The sequence below is a fragment of the Nyctereutes procyonoides genome, unplaced genomic scaffold, assembly GCF_905146905.1.
Source record: "Nyctereutes procyonoides isolate TBG_1078 unplaced genomic scaffold, NYPRO_anot_genome, whole genome shotgun sequence".
Taxonomy (NCBI): Eukaryota; Metazoa; Chordata; class Mammalia; order Carnivora; family Canidae; genus Nyctereutes; species Nyctereutes procyonoides.
Window position 1 is genome coordinate 22,018,096 of NW_026575120.1, and position 12,885 is coordinate 22,030,980.

The following is a 12,885-nucleotide window of genomic DNA, read 5'->3' on the forward strand; positions in this document are numbered from 1 at the left end:
TGTCCTGTCCTCATGGCATTGTTATAACTGAGGATCAGAGAAGGAGATGATAGTGGAAGTGAAGGTAGAGAGACTTGAAGGAGGGGCCGTGAGTCAATGGGTGCAGGTGCCTCTAGAAACTGGAAAAGACAAGGAAACAGATTCTCTCTTAGAGTGTCCAGAAGGAACACAATCCTGCTGACACCTAGATTTCAGACCTCTGATCTAGAACTGTAAGATAATAAATTTGTAGTGTTTAAGCCACTAAGTTTATGGTACTTTGTTATAGTAGTGATAGGGAAGGAGTGTAGTCTTTCTAAAAATTGAATTATCTGGTAGAATTAGTGGGAAAACTATTTAATGTCAGAGACCATAAGTACAAAGAGAGGGAAACATCAATGAAATGGCTGACATAGACTGTAGAGCTGAGCTACTTAATCTAAATAATAAACATCTAGAAGGAGGAAAAAGAAGAAGTAGAAAAAAGTTAAGTAAATAGATAATAGAAGAAAATGTCAATGAGCTGAAGAAAGATTTTAGTGCAGGTTAAAAGACCATAGAGTCCTAGAAAAGATTATTAAGCAGGACATTTAAAGATCTAGATTTATTGTGTAACATTGTTGAATTCCAAGAGTAGTGATAATAAAACACCTTACAAACTTTCACATAGAAAAATTACTTATAAAGAAGAGAGAAATCAACATCAAACCTCCCGTTTGTAACCTGCTAAGGATTATTGAATAGTATTGTTAGTTTTAAGGGTGGGGGGGGGGAGATTGCAATGAAAAACTCATATTTATAAATATGTTGTATGTATGTTAGGGCCAAAAAAGACATTCATTTATTGCTTCATTTCATATCTGTATATTGAGTATCTAATTTGTGCTAGAAACTATTCTAGGCATTAAGGATATGGCAACTTTTATACTGAAAGAAAAATCTAGTAATAATCTTATACTAAATACTTGATTGATTGTATTTGAGGAGGTTAGGGGAGAGGCAGAGGGAGAGAGTCTTAAGCAGCTTCCATGCCCAGTGTGGAGCCTGACGTCAGGCTTGATCTCACAATCCTGAGATCATGACTTGCGCCAAGATCAAGAGTTGGATGCTTAACTAACTGAGCCACCCAGGTGCCCAGTATACTAAATACTTTAAAGTAATCTCAGCAAAATCCAGGATTTAGGATGATTGAGTGGGAAGCAATGAAAAAATAGATAAAAGTACTGTGAAAGTTTCACCTTGGTGCAGAAAAGTTACTCAGTAAAACATCACTATTGGGTTATAACTGTTATATTGAAAAAAAATACAAGTCTACCTGTGTTAACAAGAGAAAGTAACCATTGAAATGCCAGATTAACATGGGGAAAAAGAATAAACAGAAATTCTTCAAGCTGGGAAAAGAAGAAATAAAGAGCAAAATAAATGGAAATTATGAAATTACATAAAGGAGAGAGAGCCACCAGTCTTCATAAGCCGACTTGTAGATGGCAGAGCTTGGTCCCTGTATGTCATTGTTGAGCTGTGGGAAAATGAACTTTGAAGCCCACTCTGTGTCTAAACTTGTAATTTCATGAAATTGTTTTCTTAATTTTTAAGTTACTTTCAATTGATGTTTTTGATTCAGTGGAAAACATCCTAAATATATCTCATTTTGCATATGAGAATACTAATGTTCAGAGAATGAGAACTTGAGAAAATCCCAATAAAATTTTGGAATTTAGCAGACCTGAGAAAATCTTAGAAGTAATCAGTTTAGCAGACCCAAGGAATCTAAATCCTAAGCCATCTGTGCTTGATTTATATCCCAGAATCGCCCAAAGTCTCAGGAAGTGGCACCATCAGATACGGAAATGTGGAGATAAAGTGGAGGAAGTTTAAGATAAAGAGGGTTGGTTGAAAATCCTGTTGATGAAGCAATTTGATTCCCACATCTTTTCCCTCTATCCAAGGTGTCAGGCACTGCCTCTTTCCTATCCCAAGAGAAGAGGGAGGGTTGTTCTCCAGAAAGTGAAACAGAGGCTGTGGCCTAGACACAGTGTTAAGTAGAGGATGGGGTGAGTGCTCACAGGCTCCTATCTCCCTTCACTTGGACAGTCAAGCTTTAATATGCCAAGGAAGAGATCCAAAGAGTCTTATCTGTGGAGGCTGTCTAGCCTAGGAGGAAAGCCCCACAGATGCCAGCAGTGGGGTGTCCTCTGTGAAAGACCTGGCTGGATTACCCAGCATGAAGTCTCATAGTTGTCAGCCACCACCCACACACTCTTGAGTTTCAACTTAGCATGTTTTGTAGGTCACTTTTTTTTCAAAGATTTTATTTGAGAAAGAGAGCACATTGGAGTGGTGGGGAGAAGAACAGGGGGAGGGAGAGGGACAAACAGACTCCATGCTGAACGTGGAGCCTGACATAGGGCTTGATCTCATGACCCTGAGATCATGATCTGAACTGAAACCAAGAGTCAAATTCTTAACTGACCAAGCTACCCCGGCACCCCAGTGCTTTATTCTTAAATATGAGCAGACCTCTAAGGCGCATCAGGCTTCTGAGCAACATGAAAGAAGAGGCCAAAACAAGAAAGACCTCGAGGAAGACAATATATTCTAGAGAAAAATACATAAAAATATACCTGTTGTTAATACCCTGAAGGAGACCAAGATTGCAGTCATGAGGAAGGCTGGGATTCCATAAAAATGGAATATCTAGTGAACAGAAAGGGACACTTGATAATTAGAAATAATGACCTATCCAAAAGACTAGAAGATAAGGAAATTTTTTAAGAAGATAGGTCAAAATGACAAAAATAGGAGAAAAGAATTAATAATATTAGAGAACCAGTTCAGGATATCTAACATCCAACTACTAGGAATTCCAAGTGGGAAGAGGAGAGAAAATTTCTCAGATCTGAAGGATGTAAATTTGGAGATTGGAAGGGCTCACTAGTACCCTGCATCATCCATTGAAGGGGACTCGATGCAAGAACACTGCAAAGATTCCGTACATTTCACAGGACGGGAAGCAGTTCATACGGAGACAGGAAGGACTTTTTCTGACTTTTCAGGAGCAACACCAGAAGCTGCAAGACAGTGGAACGGTGACTTACTCTGAAGGAAAATTAGTTATGACGTAGATTTCCATATTTAACCAAACCATAAGAGCAAAGGTAAAATATCCAGACTCGTGTAGTCTCAAAAATACTATCTCCCGTTCACCCTTTCTTTGCAAGCTGCTGGGGAAGCCATGTGCCACCTAGATGAGAGATTGAAGCAGTGGGAAAGACTGAGTTGGAAATCAGAGATGTGCCACAGGGCCCAGGATGCCAGGGTGCATCAGGCCTAGAGAGAAGCTGATCCAGACCAAGGCAGGTCTCAATGACTCCAGGAGAAATTGCTCCCAGATAATGAAATGAATGGGATAATAGGAATTTAAACACTGATTGAAAAATACATTTGGGAGGAGAGGGTGGCTTCAAGACAGTGATAAGTACATAGAGGACTAAGCAAATGAGAAAAATGACTAATTCTAGGGGTAGAAAAGAATACTATTATGGAAGAAAGGAAAGCTAGTCATAGTTTATTATGTAGGTAAGCAGTGGGTGGCATTTCTTTTGTAATAATGCAGACATCAAATATTGATGTAACCAAGATGTCCAGTAATCCACATTGGGAGAGGGAGGAATGGCCAAGGGTGTGGTTTGGTAGGAAGGCCATAGTTAATACTTAGAGCTGGAAAATCAAGACCCAGCAGCAAAGGAAGCTGTTGATTCAGTGCTAAGAAGACAGATACTGAAAGAATCAGCTAAATGACCTGAAGTGACAGTCTTTGGGAGGAAGGTGGCATGTGTGTAGGTGCCTTGTGCCGGGATGTGGCACTTGGAATTCTGTGCCCATTTCATTTTGATAAAAATAAAATTAAAAAAAATTAAAGTTCAGACAAGCAGTCTGCAAATTTATCAGCTGTTATACAAAGTTATACTGAATGCAAATACTCTATTTGACTAAATGTAAATGGGCTGAATTCCACTGTTAAGGAATAGAGCCTGTCAGATTGGGTTATTCAACTATTTTGCTATAAGCACCCATAGCTCTTTTTTCTTTACTAGAAAAAGCATCTGATTTGGCTTTATTGTTTCTCCTATTTGATCATATCTATGGAACTGCTTGTCAAAGTTCTCTGCCTCCCCTACTCAAGGAATTCGAGCTAGGTCATTAGGACACTGGAAGTTTATTCTTGAACCTAGCAACATAAAGACTGAAAAGTTCATTCTTGATCATAGCAACATGATGATTGAAAATGGTTGGGACTGATGCATCCCAGGTGTAATACTATGAGGAGACAGTCCATCTGTTCCTGCCACCTGGAGCCCCCAGCTGCATGGTTCCTCTCCTTTCCAGGAAAACTGGAAGTTTTCCTACTGGTTCTGTCTCGTAAATTCCTTTTCTTTTTTAACCAGTCAGTCAACTTCAGTTGCTCATAACCAACGAACTCTGATAAGGTTAAACCTCAAATAAGATTCAGCTGATATACACACATATCTATAATTTTAATCTTTCTTTGTCTCTTATTTGCAAGTTTGTAGTAAATCAGTAAGTAACTAAGACAGGTAAAAACAAAAAGGATCATAGAACTGAAGGTCCACAAAACAGATTTTAAGCAGAAAAACATGAAAGACAAAGTGGGTCATTATCTAAGGTTAAAAGGTATGATTCATAAGGTGAGTATAACAGTCTTATAGGAACCTGAAAAACTTAGCAGACAAATACAAATACATAATGGAAAAATTCTTAAAAGTTGAGGAGATCTCAATAAAGGTACATTTGTAGTGGGGAATTTTAATTTACCCATTTCAGAATTTAACAAATAGAGTATGGAGGTATACAAGTCATTATAGAAATAAGTAGAAACCATGAATAGGAAAATCCATGTGTTAAACATCTGGAAAGATGCTCAACCCCATTTAGGGAAGTGCATGTTAAAGTAACAATAAGAAAACATTTTTTCCCCCATCATACTGGCCAAAATTCAAGAATTACAACATCCAGTGCAGGGAAGATATAGGAAGAAAATAGGTACTTTCAAAAGCTATGAATGGAAATGTAAATTATTACAAAATTTCTTTTTTCTTTTTCTTTTTTTTTTTTGAGCGAGAGAGAGTGAGAGAGAGAGCATGTATAGAGGTAACAGCAGAGAGAGGGGAAGGGAGAGAATTCCACACCCAATGCAGAACCTGTCACACATGATCTCATAATCCCGAGATCATGACCTGAGCTGAAATCAAGTGCCCAATGCTTAACTTACTGACCCACCCAGGTGCCCCATTTTAAAAAATTATGATATTTAAATCATTATAATAAATTATAATATTTGGAATAAAGTAACCTTTAAATATCTCTTAACTGTAAATGGTTATAACCTTTGGCTCAGCAATCAGAATTTTGGGAATTTGTCTTACAGAAACAATAGAATTAGAATGTACTGGATATGCATCCAGAAATTTTTGTTGCTTAGTTGTAAGTGGAATAACTCTGAAATAAATTGAAGTGCATCCATACTGTGGAATGTTGGATAATTGAATGTTTCATAACTGAATGTTATTCAGTTGTTAAGGAAGTTGGCACTATCTGTAAACATAGATGTCTGATTATGAAAACAGGCTAAATGTGTCCAATTTAACCCATTCTTATAAAATATGTAGCAGAAATCATGTGTGGTATATATGTATATGTGAATATTTACATGATCATGAAGAAGGATTTGGAATCATCAACTAGGCTGTTGGCCAATTGTGACTCTAGGAGGATGGGATGGAGAAGAAGATCATGAATTTCTTTCACTTTCTATAATAAGCATATGATACTTTTATCATTAATGAAAAATTAACAGATCAAGTAAAAATTTTATCAGAGTAAGGCATTTTCTAGGAAACATGAAGTATTTAATCAGCAAGAACTTGGAAGTCTTAAGTAGTAAAGAAATGGATTTTTCTGTGAATCACAGCAGCATTTGTTTTTAGTCAGTGATCAGAATTTGTCATGTGTTATCTTATATTTTAATTAAATGTGAGGGCTACAAATTCTGTGCTGTTAAGGTTCTGTTCTACTCCTAAAATATGTTTGCTTTTGATAGGACTGTCTTCATCAGTGGATTACAACATAATGGATTTGGAACAAGAACTTGAAAATGTGAAGACTCTTAAGACAAAATTAGGTACTGTACGTTTTTGTTCTTGACTTGTGCACTGGTCTTGGATTCTTTCCATAGACTTTCCTGTAGTCTGAAAGTCAAAAAGTTATGAAATCTTTAGTTTATGGTACAATCTTCCAGTGTATCCAATAGCTATTGGTACAGACTGCCTTTTAGTTTGGGGAGGGGATAAGCATATATGTACTCCCTTTTTTGTTTGTTTTGTACATGCATAAAGTGACTTTTCAGATGCTGATGTTTGGAGATGTCACTCCACTGTCTCTTGACTTGCATTATTTCTGACAAGTAATCTTCTGTCATCCTCATCATTTGAATTGTCCTTTTTCTCTCTCTGCTTTTAAGATGTCCTCTTTGTCATTGACTTTGAACAATTTGATTCAAATGTCCTTTAAAGTGGCTTTCTTTATGCTTCTTATTCTTTGGGTTCACTGAGTCTCTTGGATCTGGGAATTTATAGTTTTCATCTAATTTGAAACATTTTTGGCCATTGTTTTCCTAAATGTTTTTCTTTTTCCTGTGTCCCCCTTTCAGAGGCTCCAGTTACATGTACACTGGCCCAAAACTCATGGATTTTCCTTTATTTTTTGGATGTTTTTCTCAGGATGTTTCATTTTGGATAGTAATTAGTATATCTTCATGTATACTAATCTTTCCTTTTGAGGGTCTAAACAGCATTTAATTCCATCTATTGTATTCTCAAACACTGCAGTTTTTTTTGTTTTGTTTTTAAATAGGCTCCAGGCTGCACTTGGAGCCCAATGTGGGGCCTGAACTCAGGACCCTGAGATCAAGACCTGAGCTCAACTGACTTAACCCAGATGCCCCTCAGACACTGCAGTTTTTATATTTAGAAGTTCTTTTTAGACTGTTTAGTCTGTGTCCTCCACTTTTTAAAAAATATGGAATATAATTATAATAACAGTTTTAATGTTTTTATCTGCTAATTCTAATTTCTGTGTTTAGTTCTTGATAGATTTTGATTGATTGATTTTTCTTATACTTTTATGCATACCTGGCAATTTTAGATTGGAAGGTGGATGCTGAGAATCTTATTGCTGGGCACTGATATTTTTGTATTCCTCTAAGTGTGGAACTTTTTTTCTGGGATGCAGTTAAGTTACTTGGAAACAGTTTGATATTCTTGGGCTTTGCTCTGAAGACTTGTCAGGCTGGGCTAGAGTAGTATTTCCTCTAGGGCCAGTTGTTCTAAGGCAACAATGCTCAGGATTTATGAGGTCTCATTCTTGTCTTGTGGAAGCAGGCCCTATTCTTGGCACTTTATGATGGTTGGATGCTGCTCCATCTAACTTTTTTGGGTGGTCCTTTCTTCAGCTGTGGGTTGTTTGCTCACATACCTGAGCTGATCTTCACTGAAGACTCAACTATGACCCTTTGAAGATCTGTGGAGTTCTTTCTCTGAGGACTTTTGCCTGTGGTACTTTGCTCTATATAGTCCAGCTAACTTGGTCTCTCCACACTCTCATTTTATATCAACTCAAGGAATGAGCAGGGCTGTGGTTGGGTTCCTGTGCCTTGTACTCTGGCCAGCAAACTGTCTCAAGACAGTAAGCAGGGGCAAACCCAGGGGTTGCTTTGTTTGCTTCCCATCTCTCAGAGATCATTGTCTTTCTGTGATTCACAAATGCAGTGTCCTGCAATTGTTTCATATGCGTGTATTTTTTTGTTTCCTAATTATTTCAACTTGCATGGAATATTGGTCCCTATAGTTATTCCATATTCAGAAATGAAGTCCAGTGTTTTGTTATTGAAAATTTATTTATTTTAATTTTTCTTTTTTATTGAAGTGTAATTACCATGCAGTGTTATATTAGTTTCAGGTGTACAGTATAGTGATTCAACAATTCCTTCTATTAGTGCTTGTCCTGATAAGTGTACTCTTAATTCCTTTCACATGTTTCACTCATCCTCTACCCACTTCCCTTCTGCCAATCACCAGTTTTTTCCTCTGTATTTAAGAGTCTGTTTTTTTTTTATTTGTCTTTTATTTGTTTTGTTTCTTAGATTCTACATGTGAGTGAAATCCTATGGTATTTGTTTTTCTCTAACTTACTTCACTTAGCATAGTACACTCTTGCTCTATCCATGTTGCAGATGGCAAGATTTCATTCTTTTTCGTGGCTGAGTAATATCCATGTGTATATGTGTGTACAAATGTATATATATCACATCTTCTTTATCCATTCATCTATGGATGAACACTTGAGTTTTTTCCATGTCTTAGCTATTTTAAATTAATGCTGCAATAAACATTGGGGTGCATATTTCTTTTTGGATTAGTGTTTTGTTTTATTTGGGCAAATACTCAGTATGGGAATTACTGGAGCATTTGGTAATTCTATTTTTAATTTTTGAGGAACCTCCATAGTGTTTTCCATGGTGGCTGCACCAGTTTGTATTCCCACCAACAGTATATATGAGGGCTCCTTTTTCTCTATATCTTTGCCAACACTTGTTATTTCTTGTGTTATTGATTTTAGTTATCCTGACAGGTACCAGGTTATATCTTATTGTGTTTTTTAAAAAAGATTTATTTATTTATTTATTCATGATAGACAGAGGGGGAGGGGGCAGAGACACAGGCAGAGGGAGAAGCAGGCTCCATTCCTGGAGCCCAATGTGGGACTCGGTCCTGGGACTCCAGGAGTGTGCCCTGGGCCAAAGGCAGGCGCCAAACCACTGAGCCACCCAGGGATCCCCTCTTATTGTGGTTTTGATTGCATTTCCCTAATGATGAATGATGTTGAACATCTTTTCATGTGTCTGTGTTGGCCATCTGTTGTTTCTGGAAAAATGTCTATTCAAGTCTCTGTTCATTTTTTAATTCATGTAGGGGTGTAGAAGTTCTTTTTTTTTTAAGATTTTATTTATTTATTCATGAGAGACACAGAAAGAGAGAGAGAGAGGCAGAGACACAGGCAGAGGGAGGAGCAGGCTCCTTGCAGGGAGCTTGATGTGGGACTTGATCCTGGGTCTCCAGGATCACACCCTGGGCTGAAGTCGGCACTAAACAGCTCAGCCACCCGGGCTGCCCTAGAAGTTCTTTATATATTTTGGATATTAACCCTTTGGTGGATATATCCTTTGCACATACCTTCTCCCATTTTATATGGTGCTCTCCTGTTTATTTTTGTGAACGTCATATTGTCTAAAATTACTTTGTTCATTCTGCTGTTGATGGGTACTGGATGTGTTTATCTTTTGTTATGAATGTATTGGTATAAACATTCTTCTGCATATCTCTTGGTATGTATGTTTTTTCAATGTACATACCTGGAGGTGGAATTATTGAGTCTATGGATATACAACTTTTTAAAATAATGCCAAATTGTTTTATCAGGTAGTTGTATTATTTTGCATTTGTTCTGGCTTTAGTGAGACTTCATGTTTCTCCCCATCTTTGTCAACAATTGACGGTGCTGGACTCCATTTTTACCAACTTAGTGGACGTGAAGTGGTTTTCACTGGTGTTTTAATTTGTATGTCTCTGATTTGTGTTGCCAGTGTTTATTCAGCTTCTGCTTGAAAAACATCTGCTAGCATTTCATTTAGTGCTGGTTTGTTGGCAATGAATTCTCTTTTTGTTACCTGAAAACATTTTTACTTACCTTCTCATTGGTAGGGCATTTTTACATAATTTAGAATCCTGATTTGATAGTTTTCAGCATTAAAAAGATGTCTTTCTAGTGTCTTCTGGTTTCTGGTTAAAGTCGTATTGTTGCGCTTTTTTAATGCTTTTAAGATTTTCTTTATGTCTTTGTTTACTAGTTCTACCCTGATGTGCTTAGGTTTGATTTTCTTAGTGTTTATTCTTCTGAGATATGTGGCACTTCATCAATGTGTGACCTAATGTATTTTATCCATTTGGGGACTTTTTGGCCATTGTCTCATCAATTACTGCCTCTACTCATTCTCTTTTAGTTTCTTTAGACCCCAACTGTGCATGTGCTAGACCTTTTCACTCTGTATTGTTTTGAGTTTACCCTCCTTTATTACATTCTTTGATCTGTGATATTTTTTGTTGATGTGTCTTCCATTTTGCTGTCTTTTCAGCTGTGTCATAACTATTGCCCAACTGTCTCTTGAACTCTTTAACTTTAGTTACAGTGATTTTTCAGTTCTAGAATTTCCATTCAGTTATTTTCTAGATTCAAGTTACAACATTTGCCAGCTTGTCACTTATGTTATCAAATATATTAATCAGTTATTTTAAGGCCTCCTTCTGATAAGTTCAATATCTGGGTAAACCGAAAGTCTGTTTCTATCATCTTTTTCGTTTGTGCTTATCTCTAGGGAGCATTCGATGGAGTGTCAGGCATTTCTTACACAGAACTGTAAAAACTCTGGATAATATTTTCTTCTTCTTGAGAGGCTTTACTTTTTCTTCTGGTAGGCAGTTAGAGCAGTTAGATCAATCTTTCCGTCTGGGCTGGTGATCATTCCAGAGTCGGTTTTGGTCTTCTCAAGGGATGGTCGATTTGCAGTTTGGCCTTGCTCCTAGTGTATAGCTTTCTTAAGTGCAAGCCTTCTCTGTGCACCTTGAACTTCAGTTTTCATCTCAAAACATGAACCTCACAGAAGCTTTGCTTCTCTCTTTGCTGTACCTTCTGGTCACTGTGGTCCCTGGTTCCTTGAAGGACAAGAGGCTGAATGTTAGACTCCCTTCTTTCTTCTTTCCTTTTCTCTGGGATCCTAGCCTCTCAGATTTCGGCTGTGTTGGCAGCCCCACACTCCCAATTTTTGTTTTCCTGATGCTGTTGAGTTTGCTGAAAGCATTGCTTTAGCATCATTTTCTTTTATCTACTGATGGTTGCTTGATTTCTCAGCCTCATAGGGCCATGTCAGTCATGTTGGAAAACTGTGTTCAGGGAAAGATAGTGCAAATATGAGGGATCACATCAATCCATTTCACAGAGTATTGACCTCACAGTTTTGTTGTGGAGGCTCTGCGATTCTTTCATGCAGATTTTTTTCTTAGTTAAGTTTGATTTGTTTTTTACTAGTCGTTCATGACGTAAGGATTGTTATGATATCAGGTAGATCACTGTAGCCAGAGGTTTGCTTCCAATCTTTAGAATACTGCAGATATTTATCTTTGGATTAGAGGGGATTTTTACTCATGTTACTTTACTCACTCAAATCTCTATCAATATGTAAATCTATATCAAATACAAATATTTCTATATTTTCATAGTAAGCTGGGTATTAACAGTACATTTGGTTAGCAACTGAAATATCTTTATAGAGCTAAAATGTAAGCATCCTAGGATTGAGCAAAGTGATTTTAAAACTGATCTTTATAGTTTGTGGAAGAAAATTAAAAATAATTTATGTTTTGTGAAAAAGAAGTTTTATAAAAATAATACATACTGGTTGTAGCAGTAAGGAATGAAAATGTGGATCTAGAGATATTTTTGGAAATCTTTTGTTATATTTTGTTTTTTTCCCCTAATAGAAAGGCGAAAAAAAGCTTCAGCATGGGAAAGAAATTTGGTGTATCCTGCTGTTATGGTTCTCCTCCTTATTGAGACAGTAAGAATTTATTTGCCTAGTTAAATAAAACAAATTATTTTTTATTTACTTTGGTATTTGAGTATGACAACTCCCTCAGCTAAATGGTTTCATATAAACTAGTTTTCTATCTACAGGATTAAAATCCATCTATACTTTTATTTGGAAAAACTCAATAGAACAAAAATGGAAATTAATGGCAAGTTTTAGAAAGTCCTCAAGATTAACTATTTCCTCATGAAAGCAGGACATCATTCTTTTGTGCCATTTAGAATTAAGAGATGAGGTATTGCAGGTATCTTGCTTCAAACTCTATGATGGGATATGAAAATTATATTATTAATTAGTTCTGATAACATTTTAACCATTTTTTAAATCTGTGGAGTTGTGGGCTTCCATTTGGTGGAATCTGTCAGTAACTGGATCTATATTATTAGCTTTAGTCACAAGCTTTGAAATTGTAATAATTTGCAGAAGCTTTTAGAGTTTATTCTGGAGTTTTTACAGATAGTTTGATGGCTTTTGTTTTTTTGTGTGTAGAATTTTGGTCTTGTCTTCTCTTCTTCTCTGTTCTGAAGCATATATTTGGTTAGTAACTTAGATTTTAATACATGTGTACTCACAAAATATCTGTGAAATTCAGAACTGATGCTCATTTTTTTATGTTGTAGTCCATCTCGGTCCTCTTGGTGGCTTGTAATATTCTTTGCCTGTTGGTTGATGAAACAGCCATGCCAAAGGGAACAAGGGTAAAGTGCTTTAAATGTCTTTTGCAAAAGTGTTCTCTATATATACCCTGAGTATTTCAAATACATGATTTAAAACATCACCTTTCTGCATGTGTATTTCAGGTTGTATGAATTTCTTTATATAAAGAGCCTTTGTAAACAGTGTTTATAAAACTATGACTTTTGTTTCTAATTTCTTACTTTTGGTTGGCCAGCCTTTTTATCAAATAGCAAAGTTAGACTTTGTATCATAGTTTATTTTTGTTTTACCAAAGTTCATATTTGTAATTCTGTAAGAAAATGTATACTCTGTGAAATAGTGATGTGGAAGGAGTTTATTATTGATTCATAGTGTTTGCAAAAGATCCAAGTATATGGTTAGTAGGGACTGTTTCAAAAGAGTCACATTTTATGAAACGGAGTCAAATGTTTAGGTACTGGAGGAGTCAG

The 12,885-nt window shown here is 36.5% G+C and overlaps 1 protein-coding gene across 8 annotated transcripts in view; it reads left to right on the top strand.

Moving 5' to 3' along the window:
* LMBR1 (limb development membrane protein 1) overlaps positions 1-12,885 on the top strand; it is a 151,273-nt gene that overhangs the window by 106,119 nt on the left and 32,269 nt on the right. For all 8 annotated transcript variants that reach the window (XM_055334955.1, XM_055334954.1, XM_055334958.1 and 5 more), the window contains 3 exons: positions 6,101-6,181; positions 11,652-11,728; positions 12,379-12,456. In XM_055334955.1, the coding sequence (XP_055190930.1) occupies positions 6,101-6,181; positions 11,652-11,728; positions 12,379-12,456 (236 nt within the window). The remainder of the gene's footprint in view (positions 1-6,100; positions 6,182-11,651; positions 11,729-12,378; positions 12,457-12,885) is intronic.